Source organism: Lampetra planeri, chromosome 20 (genome assembly GCF_965212315.1).
Source record: "Lampetra planeri chromosome 20, kcLamPlan1.2.h2, whole genome shotgun sequence".
Classification (NCBI taxonomy): domain Eukaryota; kingdom Metazoa; phylum Chordata; class Hyperoartia; order Petromyzontiformes; family Petromyzontidae; genus Lampetra; species Lampetra planeri.
Genome location: NC_136126.1, coordinates 11,033,908 through 11,054,764, shown reverse-complemented (window position 1 = coordinate 11,054,764; position 20,857 = coordinate 11,033,908). Strand labels below are relative to the sequence as shown.

At 50.7% G+C, this 20,857-nt stretch overlaps 1 protein-coding gene across 1 annotated transcript in view; it reads left to right on the top strand.

The window, feature by feature from the left end:
* LOC144724437 (calcium-activated potassium channel subunit alpha-1-like) overlaps positions 1-20,857 on the top strand; it is a 169,047-nt gene that overhangs the window by 94,848 nt on the left and 53,342 nt on the right. The window contains exons 11-12 of the mRNA XM_078603558.1: positions 6,489-6,594; positions 10,073-10,155. Coding sequence (XP_078459684.1) covers positions 6,489-6,594; positions 10,073-10,155 — 189 coding nt within the window. The remainder of the gene's footprint in view (positions 1-6,488; positions 6,595-10,072; positions 10,156-20,857) is intronic.

Below are 20,857 nucleotides of genomic sequence, written 5' to 3'. Positions count from 1 at the left end.
AAACATCCTCTCTGTCCGCGAGGATAACGCTCTCGAAAATGCTCGCGAATTGCAGAAACCTCGTTCCGATGGGGAAAAATTGGGGTTACCTTCTTGGTACGAGTGAACATGGGGGGGGGGGGGGGAAATGGTAAATGTTTAATAACAATGACCACAATAAGTAAGGAATAAATTATGGAGAGCAATGTGTTTTTATATTACCTTTGTTGATGATGATTTGACGACATTGCATTTCGCGTTCTTTTTAATGGATCTCACAGTCAACTCGTTTATGCTAAAATGTATAAACGAGTCGACTGTAAGTGCGTATAAAGTAAAAATGCACAACAGCGAGTTCAGAGCGGGATTACTGTGAGCCTGAGGTCAAAGCGGGGCAGCCAAGGTGGTGTGCCTAATCTTCGCAGACAGTTTAAAATGTAACAAAATTTAGCGCGCATCTCCCCGCTGTTGCTGGTCTGGCACTACGTACACTCACGAATACAGGAGTCAGGCGGGTCAGGAAATAGGGAAACACATTCCTGCTGCGGAGGGAGCTGGTAGGAACGTTGAGTTGCTCGGTCAATGGCCAGGGTCAACGGCAGCGTGGTGTATTCCGCAAATATGGCCGACTGTGAGGGCGGGCACAAGCCGGCGTGAGTAGGTTAAACGTTGAGTTTTATAAGGGCACCACGGGGGGACCAGCTCCTCTCCACCCAGCCCCACCCCTCCCACCCCCCACCCAGCCCCACCCTCCCCACCCAGCTCCTCTCCACCCTCCCCACCCAGCCCCTCCCCACCCTCCCCACCCAGCCCCTCCCCACCCAGCCCCTCCCCATCCTCCCCTCCCCACCCAGCCCCTCCCCACCCTCCCCTCCCCACCCAGCCCCTCCCCACCCTCCCCTCTCTACCCAGCCTCACCCCTCCCATTTTTGGATGCACGACGGACGGACGGACACAATAATCCCCTGTGGGCTGGTGGAACCAGGAGGTTCCTACCAGTATTAGTATTCATTTAAAAGGGGTATACTGTGTTAGAATTGTTATAGCTGGAATTCACATGAACTAAGGGTTCAATGTGGATGTTTATTTGTATAACTTCTCATTGGACATGTCAAGCGCGAATACACGATTCTGTATAACTGACAGAAAGTAACGTTCTAACAAGTCGAAAGAAAAGTGCTCATTCTGAGATGTGAAATAAACAATGTGGTCGAATCGCACCAGACTCGTCGAACTCCGACATCAGAGCACAGACGTTTGACAAGTCGTCTTGCGAGATAATGAGACCCCAGCGTGGGCGAACATTGCGACTCTGGGACCATTAATAACGTACGGCTACAACCCTGAACAAGATGGGAGCATTCAGGCAGGGCGATCCGTTATTAAACAGCAGACTTGTCAATAACAGTGCCAACACGTTTAAATGGAGAATTGTGCATGATTGCTCCGTCAGTCGTGGGGAGAACAAATGTATTCTTTTTAAATCTTAAATACGGAATTGCTATTTTTTAAGACGTTGCTTTATTTGAATATTCTAATTTTTGACCAGGCAGTGCTTGTCTAAACTTTCAGAGTTGACTCTCCAATCCGCGTAGAAGTAAAACAATTAGTAGGTGGTCGCGTTGCTTCGGGAGACGCTGCTGCCTTGGCAAACCACTCGACAGCGACTGCCTCCATCCAATTTCGATTGAAAGCTTTCGTGACTGCAGGGATTCATCTTCTTGGTTCTTTCGGTAAAGTCACGTAGAAGGGAAATAATACAATAATAAAAATTCAACATAATAATGCCTCCATCCACTCGCATCTCCCCCGGTGCCCTCCACTCCAGAAAAAAAACCATGGGAGATTGAGGTGGCCACTTGGCAATTGCAGGAGATGCCCATCCTGAAGGCAGAAAGCCAACGCCGCTGCATTGGAATCGAAGTTTGAGCAGCCCATGGTTACGCCAATCTCATGAACTATTTTAAACTTTATTTTTTACATTTTACCAGCTAAGGCTACTGAGATATATAGCTCTTGTACCCAGAGAAGCCTCACTCAGCCTCACAGACCTCGTTTTTAGAGGGGTCCTGCCAAGCGTTGGTGATGTTGATGCTGCTGCTGTGCATACTTTGGGTTGAGTAACCTACAGGTCATTAAGCAGCATTGAAGTGTTTTTTTTGCAATAGCGCAGGCAAGCTAGAGGAGGAAACTAGAGAACATGGAGGAAATTCACGCAGAACAGGGGAAAACATAAACTATTTAACTACTACTATTTTTATTTCACCAAGTAAGGCCCACTAAGCTTTTTTGCTCTTTTTCAGAAGCGACCTGGCCACAAATGATAGCTCAATGAAGTGGAAATTTATAGCAGCCAAATACTCTAAACGCATGTTGATTCTAAATGTGGGGTAGAGAGACACTCAAACTCCAAAGATACAGGTGTCTGGGTCGGGATCGAAACCACGACTTCCTGTAAACCAGGCAAGGTAGTATAGTGGTTTACATGAAGAACCAGTGACATCTACATATGCAGAATATGAAGAACCAGTGGCATCTACATCTGCAGAACATGAAGAACCAGTGGAATCTACATCTACAGGAAATTATACAACTTTTAACGCCATTCTCCGTGTTTAGTGTACACGCCGTACAACATGTTTGGAATCGGAGTAAAGTTGGATTTACGAACAAATCTACTTACGAACAGACCTCTGTAACCTAAATTGTTCGTAAGTAGAGGAGTCCCTATATATTGTTTTTAATTGAGGTATACACACGAGTCCGGTACAACGCGCCGGGGATTTCCGGGGGAGGGGGGGGGCAGAAAAACCGCGAGGGGGAGGGGGAGCCTTCAAGAGCTTGTACAAAGTCTAGGGATGGGGAGAACAAGCTGCTCGTGCCCACCTACAGGGGCTCTGTTGATCTTCTGGTGCGGTTGGTGGTTACACCACCGGTGTCTTCGGAGAATGTCAAAGCTGGGCGGTGCGATGTTTTTGCATCTCGGATTAGGCGTTTATTCTGGACGTGCACCGTTGTTCCACTCTGCTCACCAGCGTTCTTGCGGATCGGGGTGAGATTCTTGGACGATGACCAGTAGCAGTGGGATCCAAGGAGGGTGGTTGGGACTTAAGTGCTTTTAGGACAAACGAGCATGACAGATTTTGTCAATTTTATTGAGAGCAAATGTGAATTGCAAATGGAGAGAAAATGGGCAAAGCTATTTATATATATTATTTATCGTTTTACCACAGAAAGCACCATCTCACTAGGATTGAATTTGATGAAATGTGATTTCTTGTGCATCCAAGTTAAGCAAACCAAAGCACACTCAATTTGTTAACACCAGCTGCGATGTAACAGCTGTCACTACCCAGCAATGTAAGTCTGTCTCCTTGATTTGGCACTGTAAACTCCCCCCTGACCTTTACCAGTCCCATTTATACTTGTGGGCATGTCTCTCAGTAGAGCAGCACGACTCATGGATGTGAGGCTGTGGGTTGAAATTCTTGTCCAGAGTCAACTCAGGCCATCATCAATCATCATTAATCATCAGTCATCTAGCATCATTGTGGAATCAGTAAAAAAATGTTTTTATTCGGTGCAATTGTGAACAATAGCCATATCAGACATTAGTACATCTAATCTGCATAATCATTGGTTCACTGCCAGATGAAGTTGCCTTGCTCGATTTGGAAGTTGACCTCTAACTAACAACGCACCTGACCTTCCCACCACATTTGAGTACATGTATTGTTACTATTATTGTTTTTATATCTTGTTTGCGCTGTCTCCTTCGTATCGTTCGTCTCATTATTTCCGTCTCTTCTCGTGTATCCAATCTGCCGAATAGTAATATCTGTGCACGGTTTGCGTGACTCGTAAACAGCTGATTCTCACACACGCGATTGGACGTGTGTGCATTGTGAGCGTGACAGCAGATTTTAATCTGTGAATCGTTCAGCGTCCGCGTGGGAAGTCAGCAGCGGTTGACGTGTGCGATCCCAGTTCCCCACCTGCAAATCTGGAATTCCCTCCAATGCAGTCAGAATTGCGACTGGAAATGAGCACCACAACATATTTGCTTGAGCAACAAAGCCATCTATCATGAGCAACAAAGCTATCTATCTGACAAAGATATTTTTCCGTGCACAGTGTACTCTGCCGTGGTGCAGTGGTTGGCACACTGCACTTGCAATCCAGAGGTCGCTGGGCTCGATTCTCCTTTCTGGCGCGGCGGTTGAAACAATGGCCAGGTCTCTTGAATTTTCTCTGTCCACACGGCAAATATAAACAGGTACACCACAGTTAGCAGATCGCATTGGCCAGTGTGGAAGAGTAGGCCAATTACCCTCTGGAGGGGGGGCTCTTTAGAGCACCCTCTAAGTGGAGGCTTTTTTTAATACCAATAATGCTGTGAGGAAGCAATTGCAAGTCTGTGCCTTTATTCTTTTTACAGCGTACGGTAATGCATCATACATAACTATATATGTACTGGATACATTTGCACATCGGTGGGTGTCACATCTTGCAGTTCAGTGTGCCTTCGGGGTTAGAATATATTATTAATATTCTTTGGGAAGGGATCTTTTTATGGTAAATAATGTCTATAATGCAAGCATTGCTCCGCTGTTGTAAAGGCATAAATAAAAAAAGGAAGATGTTCTTATCAGTGCCGGAGAATTGACCGTGGAAAATTGCACACGCACTAATCTGACCAACACTGCGAGCAATTTCCTTCTCCCGGAGTTCCGCACACTCTCTCTCTCTTCGTATGGACCTTTCTAGTGCCTCGACATGATAAGGTTTTTTTTTTACTGCAGCAGTGAAATTGCTTGCTACCCAATCATCAGAATTATTTCTAGTTTTTTTTTTTTACAAGTCGACCACTTTCATACAAAAAATAAATTATATAATTGACGGTCTTATTTTGGAGAAAGGGGGGGGGGGTAGGGTTGCCGTCGTGATGTATTAATCACTAGAATCCATATAGGCTCATGACGGCTTGAGAAGAAATATGCCCCTGTGCTGTAAGCTCTCTCAGCCGAGCGAGGCAAAGAAATTGAGTTAACCATTGTAGGCTCTCAAGCTCGCCAGAGGATCCAGGGACCTTTTGGTGGCTTAAGGAAACTTCCACGTCGGCTTCTTTGCAGGTTTGGATTCATGTAAGCGCTAAGTCGAGTCAGAGTGTATCCAGCTTAAACCAGCTCTCCGGCAATGTCCCTCCTGAGCCAGCGGTGGAAATTCGTCATCCCTGTGACGGGGGCCGCTTTTTGAATTCTCACAACAACGGTGCTCATCTTCGTTGGCCCGAGCGATGACGATGGGCCGAGCCAACTGTGGGCGTGGGAAACTCTGTCACGGCGTCACCTGGACGGACAGCGATGGCGCGGTGTGGAGAGAACGGTTCAACCTGGTTAATGGCTCTCCAGGGCATGTTGTGCTTTTTAAATATAACTGTTGTATAACTTCAGTACTTGTGCTTTGTGAGGAAAGTGATACGTTTTAGGGAAAAAAAATGTGAAATGTTACTCTGCACGTTTCGTCTGCCTGCGCATTCCGAACAATTTGTAAAATATATATTTTTTCAGGTAAGGCCCACTGAGCTATGTAGCTCTTTTTCAGAAGCGATTTGTCCAGAAGTGATAGTGATAACAAAGCGGCTTATCACGTGGAAATGCATCGCATCCAAATACTCTCAAGGCATGTTTCTTTATGTGGAAGGAAAAACTGGAGGACCCGGAGAGAAATCCACGTGACCACGGGGGGAACATGCAAACTCCAAATATACAGCATGCGTCAGGGTCGGGATTGAACCCACGACCTCCTGTATACCAGGCAAGTTAGTTAACATCTCCTAGCCACCGTTGCACCCCCATTCACGACTAACTGAAGCAAGACGTCACTACCTGAAATGTCCTCTCACTGCAGTGAACGGTCTCCCTGAATCCAATCATCTTTATGTGAGTAGGTGACACGAATGTGGTGGCATGTGGGGCTTTGGTCTTAACACGAATAATTAATCCTGTTACCCAAACCCTCCTGGAGCTGGGCGTCTTTGCTTGTGCAATTTGGTGCCGATTTATAGAATCCCTCCCTGTTTCCTTGCCGGAGACACAGTGGCCGACGTTCCTGGTGCTTAACGCGGCCTCAAGAGCTGAGCGGCGCGTTCCTAAATGCGCTCCTCGTTTATTATCGTTACCCAGCAGGGTCCCGAATCGCTTGCCACCGCGATGCATCACCAATTTAGAGAGGGTCACCCCGCGTTAAGTGGCAGAGACGTACTGTGCTGCTCCTGCCGTAAGTGCATAGATTCGCCACGGCAGCCACGGAGTTCGCAAGGCGCAGGCTGGGCGTGCAGGCGCCGTGCACGCTGCAGCGTGTGCATGTGCACGTGCGGACGGGGCCTGCTTGTCCGGCGCTCCTTAGCGAGGTCACGGGGGTCGCAGAAGTTGGAGAGGGCCACGATCCTTCAGGCCAATGACACAGAACTCACCCCCCCCCCCAACCCCTCCTCCCTTGTGCCACAGCATATCCCCGAACCTGGAGCTGGAGGCGCTGTTCCGCAGACACTTCACCCAGGTGGAGTTCTACCAGGGCTCGGTGCTCAACCCACTGGACCTGGCACGCGTCAAGGTGAGGCCGTGGGGGGCAGCAGCAGCAGCACACTCACCAACAACAGCAACGACGACGACCGGCATTAGCCACTAAGTGGCGGCGACGTCACCACGGCGCCTGTGCCAGGCCGGGTGCACTGTAAGGTCACGTGATGTGTCGAAGGTTCGCTGCTGGCAGGAGGTCACGGGACAGTCACAGGTGCCATGGGTTGCCCGACTGAGATGACTGGCAGATGCACCAGCTGTGCCCCCTACTGTGCCAACTTACTGCACACGCAAAGACAAAGATCCCCTGTATAGCCTTAGTAGACTGTTGGGGCAAGTGTTGTTAGTGAGCACCTATGAAGGCTGGCAAGGCACACGAACGGGTGGGTGGCAAGCACCACCCCCGGCCGCCTTTGTCTCCCTAGTTGCAATGTTTTTACATGCACTCCCAGGTACTTATTTGAGGCTGAGTCGACATAGGGGAGGCCCAGGAGCAGTTCAGATAATCGCCACGAGTGTTGCCCATGAGCGGGAATCGAACTTGGGTATCCAGGTTCACTACACTACCACTCCCCACTACACTCAGCACAACAACAACCGCCATTCGCCACTAAGTGGCGGTGACATCACCACGACGCTTGTGCCAGGCCATGTGCACCTTGAGGCCACGTGAAGTGTCGAACGCCCGCTGGCAGGAGGTCACGGGGCAGTCCCAGGTGCCACGTGTCGACTGACAGCACACACACACACCAACATCATAATTACCGCACTCACTTATACGACATCACTTCCCTTACGGGGTAACATGTTCTTCAGCCATGTAACATCGCATCTTGGTTTGAAAAAGCTCTGGATCATACCCAAGATCACGCTAGCGAGATGTTCTCTACCTCACCTGATATACAGGAGGTCGTGAGTTGATCCCGACCCTTATTGTCTGTATATTTGGAGTTTGCATGTCTCTCTCCCCATGGTCGTGTGGATATTTCTCTGCGTCCTCTGGTTTTTCCCTCCACATTCAGAATCAACATACGTATTTGGCTGTTGTACATTTCCACGTGAAAAGCCACTTAGTTGAACTATAATTTGTGGCCAGGTCACTTCTAAAGATGAGCTACATAGTTTAGTGGGCCCTATCTTGTAAAATATAAAATAGTTTTAGTTTATCACAGGAACAGCCATGGAATTCAACATAGTGCTACACTGCCCTGCTAAGCCACGTATATCTTCACATTGCAGTGCCTTACACAATCCTGTCTCTTCTCTTCTTCCAAATATATTCCAATCATTCACTTGGCGACCTGTCGTCACAAAAATGTGTTTTCACTTGCAGAGGAGAGTGCACCACCCTGTGTCTATGAATGGCCCTGGTTCAATTCAGCCCTGGAGGATAACATGCTTCTTTAAGAAGCCTCCTTTTCCAACATGAGGGCCAAACTTTTTTATATATATATGCCCTGCAAAGAGTGTTATTATTGAATGGCTTTTTATGCCCTTTGATTGAATTTAATAGAAATTTAGATTGATATTTTAACCCGTTTTTATAGTCACTTCTCTGGGTTCCACCGTTAATCATTTGCCTATGTTTCTATTTTGTCTTTGGTTTCCATTGTGTTCTGATTGGGTTTTTACTGGTATGTCAGTGTTTTACGTGAACATAATTTTTAATAATTGTTTACTGCTTTAAGATGACTAATTTGAAAGGTGCTTTTTTAAAAACTGAGTTCATTATATGCATGTAAATCAAACCTGAGGGTTGTTTTTACTCTCTGAACTGGAACAGGCTGCGCCAAAGTGAAATCCCACATTTCATACGTTTTTTTTCCAATTCCACCACTGTTACCCTGGCTGAGGCATCACCTCGCTGTACGTGAGAATCCAGATTAATCACGAGCGGACGATACCTGGATTCAAATCCAAAATCTCGGCAGTGTTGGCTCAGCTCTCTGATGCAGGATTAGCTCCCGGAGGCACCATCAACAATAACGACAACCGTCGTTGACCACCAAGTGGCGGTGACGTCACCATGGCGCTTGTGGCACGCTAGGTGCACTTTGAGGCCATGTGAAGTGTTGAAGGTTCGCTGGACGGGGGGCAGACCCAGATATTACGGGTTGAATGACTGGAGAAAGTGGCAAATGCACCAACTGTGCCCCCTACTGTGCCACTTTGCTGTGGTTTAGCCGCACAGCACTCCGCTCGTTGTTGTGAGTGTTGCTCCTCCACCCTCTGCTGTTGTTGGAGGGTGACTGCCACCAACTGCCCAGTAGTGTTCTTCACGAGCCTCCTCCACAGAGGCAGATCGTGACACTGCTGGTAGCAGTCAATGGCAAGTCCACTCAGCTCCACATCTTCCTGTACCACAGTAGCCCATCGTAGCTACCATCCTGACCTTCAAATTAGAGCGAGGCATGGACTCACCTCTGCTACCCTCTGTGCAGATAGGTGAGATGAGGGACCTTATGTTCAATCAGGATGAGGAAGCCAAGGAGTTGCTCAACAGTAGAACCCCCAATGCATTGCACTGTCAAGTTAATATTCATTACTCAGCTAACTGAGGCCACGAGAGGTGATATTGCCTTGTGTTCATGAATAATGCAAGGGAATGGATTTAAACGAGCATTATTAAACTCATTCCACATGCCGAAATTGCAATGTTAGAAGTAATTTAGAGAATATAACAATTGTATTAGCGTGTGCGTACGTATGTTGTGGCACGCCATAGGCAAAATCACCTTTAAATCACTATTCTGCAGCAACCGATTGATTTTCTGGTTGTATTTACTTGAAACGGCTTTACGCAGGATTGATCCACTGGGGTGCTTGCGTTGGGTTCACAGCGACTAACATCAACCCACTCGCAAGAGAAGAACTGATTTTAAGAATGATTGATTGTCCACTTGAGGGGAAAATGTGCTCAAACGATATATGTTATTGATCTGTTGTGTGATTATAACTGGGATACCATTGTTAATTAATGCTCCTAATAAAAAAAAGACTGGGATCTTTAGTAGCAACAACATAGACGTGTTTTAACTTTAAAGTTAAATTTTTGTGAGGGAAGTGTTTTTAGGCAGGAGCTCACGTGTTGGGACACTGTCAGAGCAAGCCTTGCTCCAGCTGAGGTAGAAACCACACGGAAATGTTGGACTATCAGCAACATTGTCTATCATTTCCTCTTGATCTTGATTACTCCTAAAGTGTGATAAAACACAGACACTCATTCCCTGTGACATAATTTGCTAAAATAGCATTTGTTTGCCAAAATTTCACTTCAAAATTAAAATTTGTCTCAAATGTATCTATTTTCGGTGGTGGTGTGTTGTGTGTGTGTTTGGCAATTATTCCATCTTCTGGTCCTACCTCCTCCTCCAGCCCACTTGGTTAGCCCACTGTGAGACTTGGCCGTACAATTTGCTACATTAAGAATATGTTGCTTGTGATGATGATGATGACGACATCACGTGATTGCATTTTTACTATTGTTTTTGTTGCTGTTATTTTTTGCACAGATTGAGGCAGCGGATGCCTGCATGATCATTGCGAATAAGTACTGCCCAGACCCTGATGCTGAGGATGCTTCGAACATCATGAGGTGGGCCTCTCACAGAGCACGGAGCGTCATGGGGAATGTACGTATGTGTGTATGTTGAACTTTTTTCGCACCGTACGTAGCCAACTGTGCTAATCGTAGGTGCAGGAGAAGGACAACAAACTAAACCCCAAAAAGCAGTTCGAAAGAAATTCGTTTTCAAACGAGATGATTTAAAAGTGCAAAGCTCAAGTGGCTTCCTAATATCTGAAGGAAGAGCGTTCCAGACGGCCAGTGACTGTCTTTGTTTGATGGCCAGCCAAAAGCCGCTGCGAGGATGACCGGAGTTCACGTGATGGTTTATGCTCCTTGACGACATCAGCAAGTGTGGTTCATTTGTGGCAAGAACTTTGTGTGTGATGAGCGTGACCTTATAATGTAGTTCGGCAACCAGAAGCCAATGCAGCTCAGCGAGCACTGGACGGACACGGTCGGATCTTGCAATACCCGTCACGACATGTGCCAAATAATTTTGTACACGCTGCAGTTTGGTAACGTTTTTGCCAGAAGTCCCGTAGAGTAGTGAGTTGCGATCATGGATTCTTGTCGATACTATACTACATGTCACCGTGTTGGCTTTGTCATGACTCAATAGTGGCTGAATGTGTCATAGAGCCCTGATAGGAAAATTGCAAGACCTAAATATATTTTGCACGTGACGATCAAACGCCATATTCTGGTTGAGTATGGTGCCGAGGCTGTTTAGATGAGTAGAAAACGACATCCGGGAGTCCGCAATTGCCATACCTCCTACTAGGCCGCTGTCAGTAGCCTAAAAGAGGCCTAGAAATAGGGTTTCGTTCCACCAAGTGGGGCACTACCTACTTTTTTATAATTAACATCAGAAATATATAGAGATTCCTTAGGAAAAAGTTCTCAGCACACAACCTTGCAGTTTTTGAAAAAAATGATGCTAAAGGTGCCCATTTTGAAAAAAGGGAAACCATAGGGAATTTTGCACTTTCAAACCTGTTTATCATATAAACCCAAAAATGCAGAATTACCACTTGAAGTACAAAATAAACCAGTTTGAAATATGTGATATACCTGAAGTTGCTATCTATGCACAGTAAACATGATAAGATTATCAAGAAAACTTCTACTGTAGCATTAACATCCCAATTACTTCTCATTATGTTGTTCCAATTCAAAGGTAATATTTGAGGTAAAATCTGAATAACAAATATAATTAAGCCAAAATATAATATATAAAAAAACACTTTTCAAAATAACACATTTAATGGTGAATTGTCAATTTGCATACACGAGCAGTAACTGCACTACATGTACATATTCACAGGAATGATTATTGTAAACAAGATTTAATTTTGATTGATTTATATTAAATATATATGTCCTATATTAATTTTATTATCATATACACATCACTAAATATCAAGATCACTGTCCTCACTATCAGATTCACATGAAACAATATCCTCAGTTAATCTCACATTGTCACAATGAACACGTTTACATAGGTCAGTGCAGGCCAGGCCAGCCTTGTGGCATGAGCACCTTCCACCTGTACAAGTACCAGACTTACACCCACAGTGGAGTGACCCCAAAATCTGTTGAGGAGCTGGATCTTAAGTCATCCATGATATGATGAGATCACCATCCTTGACAATCCATCCAAAGCCGTCTGGACTGGGAGCATTTATAAAAGGATCCAATGATCTCCTGTGGATTGCAGCTTGGTAGTTAGCACGCTTGAAGTGCTCTGTAAGTGCATCTTTTGTTGGAGGTAATGCCTGTTCGGAAGAGGCCTGGACACAGAACCTATTGTATCTGGCCAAATTAACATCTGATACCTTTTCTCCGTACAGCTCACACACAAAACGTTCTATGGTCACAAATGTGGTGCTGTCCATTTCAAATTGCCTCCCAAGAGCAACAAATGCACTGATGTACTCTGCATTTCCAGACACTATATTTAGTGGTTTCTCTTTTCCTTTCCCATAAAAGGAACTAGATGAGTCACAGCCAGTGAATGTGTGTAGTCCTATCAGTGTCTCTGTTAGTGAAGGACCCAAAGCAGAACCAATAGCCTGGAGATCGAACATTCTTTGCCTGTCTTTTGTTCCTGTCAGAAAGTACATCTTTGCTGAGGGAAGCTTAGACATTATTGAAAGTGAAATGATAGCAACATCAGTGTCAGGACTCTGGATGATTTTCTTATTATAAAGTTCACTCCATGCATGTTTTGCATGAAGTAGGAGCCTCGTGTCAGCTTCTTCATGGTCGCAAGTCAAAGATTCTACCTCTTTGACAGACATATTGCCATCTTTAAGAGTGAGTTGATGACATACATTTCTGTGTGCCACAAAGATAGCTATGTCTTTTCCAGCTGCTTGTAAAGCCACAGTTCTCCATGTCTCAAAGAGAAAGTCTGTCAAGGCTTCTTTATTTTCACCACTGGCTAGAAACTTGGTCCACTGACTTGGAGTCTTCTGCTTGATGCTGTATATTTGCAGTAATTGTTGTCCAGCAACAGCACGTCTTGATCGTTCAGCATTGTTGATGCTCACTGCCGGGTAGCGATCAATGACAAAATCGACCCTTGGACAACTGGACTTTCTACCCATCTTAATCATAAGTTGAAGAAGATCATCAGCAAGCTCACCGAATGTGTTTGGTATATTCTTGAGACTCCTGATCAATGCCATGCCATCTATCAGTAGGGCACCATTATCACCAACAGTCTTGTTCACATGACAGTCCTTGTTCTTTGATGCTAAACAAGCTAGAAGAGCAGCCTTATTTGTTTTGGCTAATGAACCATCAGTGCTTGCTAGCGGGGATGAGATATTGCCAAGTGAATATGTCAGAATCTCTTTCAAGTTTACAGACCAGGATTGACTTATCACTATCAGTCGTGCAAAGAGTCTCCTGTCATTTTTTAGAATGACTTGATTTCCATCTTTTGTCTTGGATGATTTCTTCATTTGATCCCCAAACGTAGTGAGCTTCAAGGACTTTATTGGAGAGAAGTCTGTTTTTGATGACTGGACTCGATCTTGGATGACATTTTTCAGAGCTGTTTCACCTTTATCACAAGCACTTTGTATGTCATCTCTGACAGTCTTTGTAGCAACAACACCAGAGCTAACACATACAAGATCTTCACGTGGCAGGAAGGGATTGATCATAGACTCAACCGCTGAAACCAAATATATAACAGCAGCATTGTCTTTTGCAATTCTTGTTGCATCCAACTCTTTATGACCCCTCTCTTCATGTTGCATTCCAGCCATCATTTCACACTGCCTTGTGATTGCAGAACGTTCAGGATGAGACAGTATCCATCGCTGGACGGCACCTCTGTTCAATGTTATCCCAGTTATGCCGCCTTTGGTCTTTGAATCACGGTTGCAGGTTTGTTCTATTGCTTGGTCACAAGCTATGGATGAGAACCTGTTAGCATCCTTACGCTGTACTGTCCAGTTTCCTTTTGCAGTAACTTCTTCATAGCAGTGTGGATGAGTCTTTGGAAGATTGATCATCTCGACCCAATATGCTGATAGGTACCTTGCATAATTTTGGCGGTCATATGCAAAATACCATGCCAGCATACGTCTCACTGTTGCTAAGTGAAGGCTCCAGTCAGAGTCTCTGGTTGCTCTAATGAAACTCAGTAACAGTTGAACCATTTCAATGTATGAGCTCCAAAGTCCAAAGGTGGGATGAACAGAGTTCATCTCATGTACATATCTATCATAGCAGGACAGCATATCTGATAATATGTCAGACACTGAGTTAGATGAAAATCCTGCCTCAGACTTGTACTCTCGTACTAGATCGTCCATGGCTGATATGTAACGAGTGTGCTGTTGCTCAGGAAGGGACTGAAGAATGACCTCAACCGCAAGATATGCATTGCCTCAAATAGGAGTTTGTGTGCACGAATACTACGGTTGTAGTGATGTCCACTAATGACTCTGTGAGGGTCGCTAGCCCCCGAGATCCCTCCCTCGGTACCCCTATCGGCCGGGTTAACCTCATTACTCGCCCCCTCGCTGCTAGGCGAACCGCTGCTGCGTTCTTCACCCATGGGGTGAGAGCCGTCGCTCCAGGATTCCCCTCCCCCGCGGGTCCGCGTAGTAGGCATGTTTAATTACGTACGCGCACACCCACACACAGCGCTGCGCGGCACTCACTCAACCCTGACCACTCACGCTAGGATCGCGCACCTGTATTATACACGTCGTGAACGTGCGCGCACACACGCATACAGCTCCACACGCGATACCCACTCTTGCGCCGCTCTGCGCCGCGCTCGCCGCTCACGTTATGATCGCGCACCTGGGGTACGCTGATTACGCACGCCGCGAGCTTACGCATACACAGTACCACACGCGTTCACACTTATAACACGAGATCACACGAGGCCACGATCAGCTATTAATGATTTATTATATGCTACCTGCGAATTGATGTTGAATCAGTGAGTCGACGAGGCTGGCCTATTCCACCCAAACCTGTACCTATTCCCTATTTATCGGCTTACGCTACCCTACTTCACCTCCCCACTCACTGTTTGGTGCCCGCGGTGGTTCGCTGCTCCCGGTGCTAACAGCGCACCTCGACGCGTCGCACGGACGTCCGGGTCGCTGGCTGGAGCTGCTGCGGGTCCGCTGGCCTGGAGAGAACCGTCCGATTTCCCCTTTGCGCTTCCCATTTATCCTGATTCCCGGACCCCTACCCCCTTCCCACGCACCGTGCGCCTTCGCTATGCTAATTAATCCTTTGTCCGCGCGGCGTGAACTCCAAACAATGGCACGCGCCCCCCTCGCCCGGGCCAGGCAGCTCCGCGGTGCCTTTGTTCCGCTAATCAATGAGCGACCTGCACGGCGCAAATTCCAATCAATCCTTTTCTCACGCAGGCCCCCATCATCGAGGTTCATGCGGCGGTGTCCATCACAAAGGCCCGTCGTGGGAAGCTGTGCATGGCTCCTCGCGCGCCTCCCCTCTCCCAATTATTTATACTAATAGCCTTATCCTTTAACTCCCCTAACAATGGTGCCTGCGCGCTCAAGCGTAATTATCCCAACCCTCCATGACTATGCGCAACAGCTCCTGCGGTCCCGCTATTCGTGCTGTCCCGTCCCTCCCCTGCTTGCCCCGTCGACCCGTGGGGGTGTGTGTGGGGGGAAAATGCACCTCAACCGCGGTGGCCGAATGCCCCATGCCGCGACCACACCATATTACGGCTGGTCGCAGCGCCGCGGCGCAACGTAGCACGGGGGAGGTCGTCCAATTCCCTGATCGCCGGAAACCGTGAGAGTTAACCCCGATAAGGGTTTCTCGGATAAAAACCGGTCGGCCAGGTGACCTCCCCTCGGAGCTCTATGGGGGGGGGGGAATGCGTGCGGGTGTGTTCGTGTGAGGTGAGGTGAGGGGGACGCGGGGTTGGCTCCGTTGCTTGGTGGTGACGAAGTCGGGGGTTTGGGCGCCTGCTGAACGGCTTCGTGGCGGCGGCATCACATAGCCCCCCGAGGTGCCAGTCCCCGTCCCGGGTTGACTGGAGCACCTCGCTTGGGCCGCGCCCACGAGGAAACGTTGCGGGGTCCGGGGGATCCGTCCGGACCTGGTGGCTGGCCTCGGGGCGGGTGGTTCCGTCCTCTGTAGCTCCTGTGGCGGTCTCCTCCTCCACTCCAGCGGCTCTCCCCGTCCTCCGGCACCTGTGGGCTGGGGCACAAACTCAGCAGCGGAAGGGTTTAGTGGCCGTCGTCCGCGTCTTCTCCGGACTGGATCGGGGCGTCTCGGGGGCCCGGCGGGGCCCATGTAGTGTGCGAGGCCCCCCAACACGAGGGGTGCGGGTACTCCGGGATTTCGGGGCCTTCGGGTGACGGGGTCCTCTCTCGCCGGGGCCGCTTTCCACGGTTTTAAGCGGCGGACGTTGACCACCGTCTCTCGATCCCTCTCCCCGCCATAGATTAGTACCGTCCAGGGGGATATCTGCCGCACCACGGTCCAGGGTCCCCGCCAGTAGGTCGTCAGTTTCCCCACCTGCCCGGCCCCGACGCGAGGGGTGTGTAGCCACACCTTAGCACCTGTCAGGAATAAGGGGGGTTCCATGCGGGGTCGGGTGCCCTGTTCCTGCCGCCGATGCGCGGCTTCCCCTTGCGGGTATGCTCGGCCTCGGGCTTCTCGCAGGGTCTCCAACAGGTGTTCCACGGGGCGGCTTCCCTCCTCCGGCTGGGGGGAAGGGACGCCGAATAGCAGATCTGCGGGTAAACGAGACTCACGGCCGAACATCATTAAAAACGGGGTTTGTCCCGTCGACGTGTGTACGGTGGTCGCGTAGGCGAAAAGGGCGTAGGGGAGGTGTTCGTCCCAATCCCGTTGATTTGCGGCCGCCATACGTTTGAGTTTCCCCGCTAGGGTCTGATTCATGCGCTCCACCATACCGTTCGCTTGGGGGTGGTACGCTGTGGTTCGGTCCTTCTGGATTCCGAACTCTCGGCACAGTGCCTGGAACAACTCGGCCTCGAACTCGCTACCCTGGTCGGTGAGGACTCGTTCTGGGATCCCGTGCTTAAGTACGTAGTGTTCCACGAATGCCCGGGCCACCACCAAGGCCGTTTTATCAGGGATGGCCACTGCCACGGGGTAGCGGGTGAAATACTCTACTGCGACAAGGATATATCGGTTGCCTCGATGGGATCGCGGGAATGGCCCCTGTAGGTCAATCCCGACCAGCTGATTCGTGCGGCTGATGCGGAACGGCTTTAGGGGCACCTGGTATCGTGCCGGTTTCGGCCCGCACTGCTGACAGGCGCGGCAGCCCTGTACCCAGGCCGCCACGTCTTGTGCCAATTTGGGCCAGAGATACTGGCGACGCAGGGTCTCTCGAGTGCGTCGTTCCCCATCGTGGCCCCCGAGTGGGTGGTCATGCACCAGCCGAAGCAGCTGGGGTCGCACCTGGGCAGGAACACAGATGCACCCCGGCTGGCCGGCCTCGGTTAACTCCCGTACCACTCCGTTCTGCACACACAACCGGGCATACAAACCGCTCCAGGGTCCTGGTAGGGCGCTCTTTTCCTCCCGCAGGGCCGCCTCCACTGCCGCCAGATCGGGATCTCGCTGCTGGGTCTGTCTCAGCTGCTCGTCGTTCAGGCCCGGGAAGGCGCAGCCGACGTCCTCCTGGATCCGTTCGATCGGGTCCCGAGCCGCGGGTCCCGCGCTTGCCGGGCAGGCGACGGGATCCTCGGTGCCACCTGTGAGGGCCTCTGTGGCGCACACTGCACTCTCTCTCGCTGGGGGGGGGTCAGTGGCCGCGGCCGCTCGGGGGTCCGTTGCCTGCCGGCAGCGTCCCCCCGTGAAACACGGGCAGGCCTCCTCCGCCCTTGTCTCGGCGTACACCGTGGGTCGCCTCGACAAGGCGTCCGCGTTTGCATGCGTCCGGCCAGCCCGATACTCGATTTGCAGGTTGTACTCCTGCAACTGCGCCAACCACCGGGCCATCTGCCCCCGCGGCTCCTTGAATGTAAGAAGGAACTGCAAAGCATAATGGTCGGTGCGTACGCGACATCTCCTGCCGTACAAATACGGCCGGAACTGTTTGCATGCGAAAATCACGGCGTACAACTCTTGGCGGGTCACGCAATAGTTCAGCTCGGCCCCACTCAAGGTCCGGCTGGCGTACGCGATGACACGTTCTGTCCCATCCTGTACCTGTGACAACACCGCGCCCAGCCCGCTGCTGCAGGCGTCGGTGTCCAAAATAAAATCGGTGGTAAAATCGGGGAAAGCGAGGGTGGGGGCGTGGGTGAGGTGGTCTTTGAGAGTGGTGAAGGCCGTCTGGCAGGCCCCCGTCCACTGGTAGGGGTGCTTAGGGGAGGTGAGTTGGGTGAGGGGGCGTGCAATCTCGCTGAATCCCTTTACAAATCGACGATAATAGGTGGCGAGCCCCAAAAATGATCTGATCTCCGTCAGATTCCTTAGCCGTGGCCACTCCACTACGGCGCGTACCTTCTCCGGATCGGTGTGCACACCTGCCTCGCTGACGCGATGCCCGAGGTACCCCACCTCGCGTTGTGCGATGTAACACTTACGTGGCTTGAGCTTGAGATGAGCCGCTCGCAGTCGCTGGAACACCTCTCGAAGCCTGGACCAATGCTCAGACAAAGATCTACTGAACACTATCACATCGTCCAAGTAAATCAGGCACTGTTCCCATTGCAAGCCCCGCATCACCAACTCCATCAGCCGCTGGAACGTCGCGGGCGCATTGGTGAGTCCGAACGGGAGTACTCGAAACTCGAATAGCCCCATCGGGGTGGTGAATGCGGTTTTCGGCCGATCCTCCTCCGCCATCTCCACCTGCCAGTACCCGGACGCGAGATCGAGGGTGGAAAAATATCGCGCTCCAGCGAGGCTGTCGAAGGTGTCGTCGATGCGGGGTATGGGGAAGGCATCGCCGAGCGTGACTGCATTTAGTTTACGGTAATCGACGCAGAACCGGGTTGACCCATCCTTTTTCGTCACTAGTACCACTGGGGCTGACCAGGGGCTCGCCGAGGGCTGAATTATGTTATCGCGAAGCATGTCCCCAACTGCCTCTTTGATTTGGGCGCGTTCGGGTGCGCCCACTCGGTACGCAGGGAGTTTGATGGGTCGGGCTGCACCGGTGTCAATTTGGTGCTTAACAAGATCGGTCCGACCCACGTCCGAGTCGTGTTCACTGAATACGTCGGCGTACTCCCGCAGTAACTCGCGCAGCCGATCGGCCTCTCCCTTAGGTAAATCCGCCCATGGTACATGTAACGCGTCGAGCAGGGGAATGACCTCGGCTCGGGGAGTCGGGCCGACTCGCCAGGCCAGGTCCTGGTCACCCTCAGAACGACCGGGGTCCTCAGCCCAGAGTGCGAACACCGAGTCGTTAGAGTGGCGTGCGTGCAGGGGGTGTACGGTGGCTATCGGGGTGCGCCGCCGCAGTATCGCTGGGGTACTGTGGGGGTTAAACATCCGCAGAAACAATCGGTCCCCATCTGCGTTTACCAACGTGGCGGATCCCACGACCCCATACCATTTTGCCAACTCCGGGTGAGGAGTTAGCATTACCTCTCCTGATGGTCGGAGCGCGGGGTCGGTGGGAGATGTTGCCACCGGCACCAGCATCTCGGTGAGCGGCCCGATGGTGACTGCCGTCGCCAGGATAGCGGCCACAGGTGCGAAGCGGGGGCGCGTCGGTTCTCGTCCCAAGAACGGTATCCGCTCGCCGTTGCTCTCCATGGTGGCGCATCGCTGGCGGGGTTGCACGTTGAGTCCTAGCCGTTCTAAGAGGTCGGTACCTGCGATACACTCGTGACACAACGCACTCGACACGTAGAACTCCTGGGTGCACACCTGACTGGCTATGCGGACCTCTAGGGTAGCTCTCCCCAGCAACCCCATTCCGGCTCCGCTCGCCGTGTGCAGCGCGCGGTCCGGTGCCTGCAGGTGACGCACGTCGACCCCGATCGCGTTGCAGTGCGCTGCGCTCACGAGCGAGGCCACCGCCCCCGTGTCCAGCAGGATTCGGGTATACACTCCGTTTACCTCCCCTTCCACCAGCGACGTGGCCCCCGTGATCCCTGCCACCAGCTCCCGTAGCCAGTCGCCAGGAGTCACCGTTTCCGTGGGCGTTGTTGCTGGAACCTGTGTGGAGATCACTCGCTCGCCATTATTCTCACAGCTGGTTTGGGTCGGGTCTACGTCGATTTCATCCCCCGGTGGTCCCCTCTCTAGGGGGGCCTTAGTGTTTGACCTTAGCTCTTGTCTAGCTCGGGCGACCTGAGGACAGTCCCTCCTGAGATGCCCTCGCCGATCGCACACATAACACGTCCTGGGAGGGGTGGCGGCTCCGTAGTGGGCCCCCTGCCCGCTCCCTCTCCCTGTACGCAGTTGTTCCAACTCGGACTCTAATTGAGATACCTTCCCGGCCAGCCCCCCTACTGTGGAGTGTAGTTCACCCATCTCAGACTGGATGGTCTTCACATTTTTATTCGCTTCCTCGCGTGCTTGGGTTATCATATTTCCCATACCGGCCTGTAACTCGGCTACCCACCCCGGGGTGGTCTCGCTGGGTCTCTGGGGCTCCCTTTCCCGTCCCCTTACTGCGGTGGCGCGCTCTTCCTCGTCGTCGGAGAGTAGGCTCGCTACGGCGCACTCTCGTCCCCTCCCTCGAGGCTGCGCGCGCTCACCCGAGAGTTTCTCGCATTTGCGCGCGCGCTCGACGAGGGTGTTAAAGGAGAGGCGTGCACCGTCGACATTCGGCTGCCACCACGGGGTTTGTGCCAAATATCGCTGGACCTTCCCGGCGGCGAGGCCCTCAATTATTTTTGACTCGTACTCCGGGTACGCGAGCTGGGTCAGCGTGCGCACGTCCTCAGCGTAATCTCGCAAATCCTCGCCGGGTCGGCGATGGCGTGCCTCTAATGCTGCCTGCGCCTCCTCCTCATCATAGGCGCCGAAGCGTCATTCGAGTTCGCACATTAATTCTTTCCACTGAGTTTGTGCGCTTGCGGGCAAAGCTTCCACAAAGTCAGCTGCCCGCCCATCTAAATGTAGCTCTAACTGCTGCAACGCCTCCTCATCTGACCACCCATTAACTTTTTTAGCCCCCCTGATGCTGCGGGCAAACGATTTCCATGATGGAATCCCTTTGCCCGTAAATGTGCATTTGATTTTAATCTGGGTTGGGGGGCCTCTTTCCCTT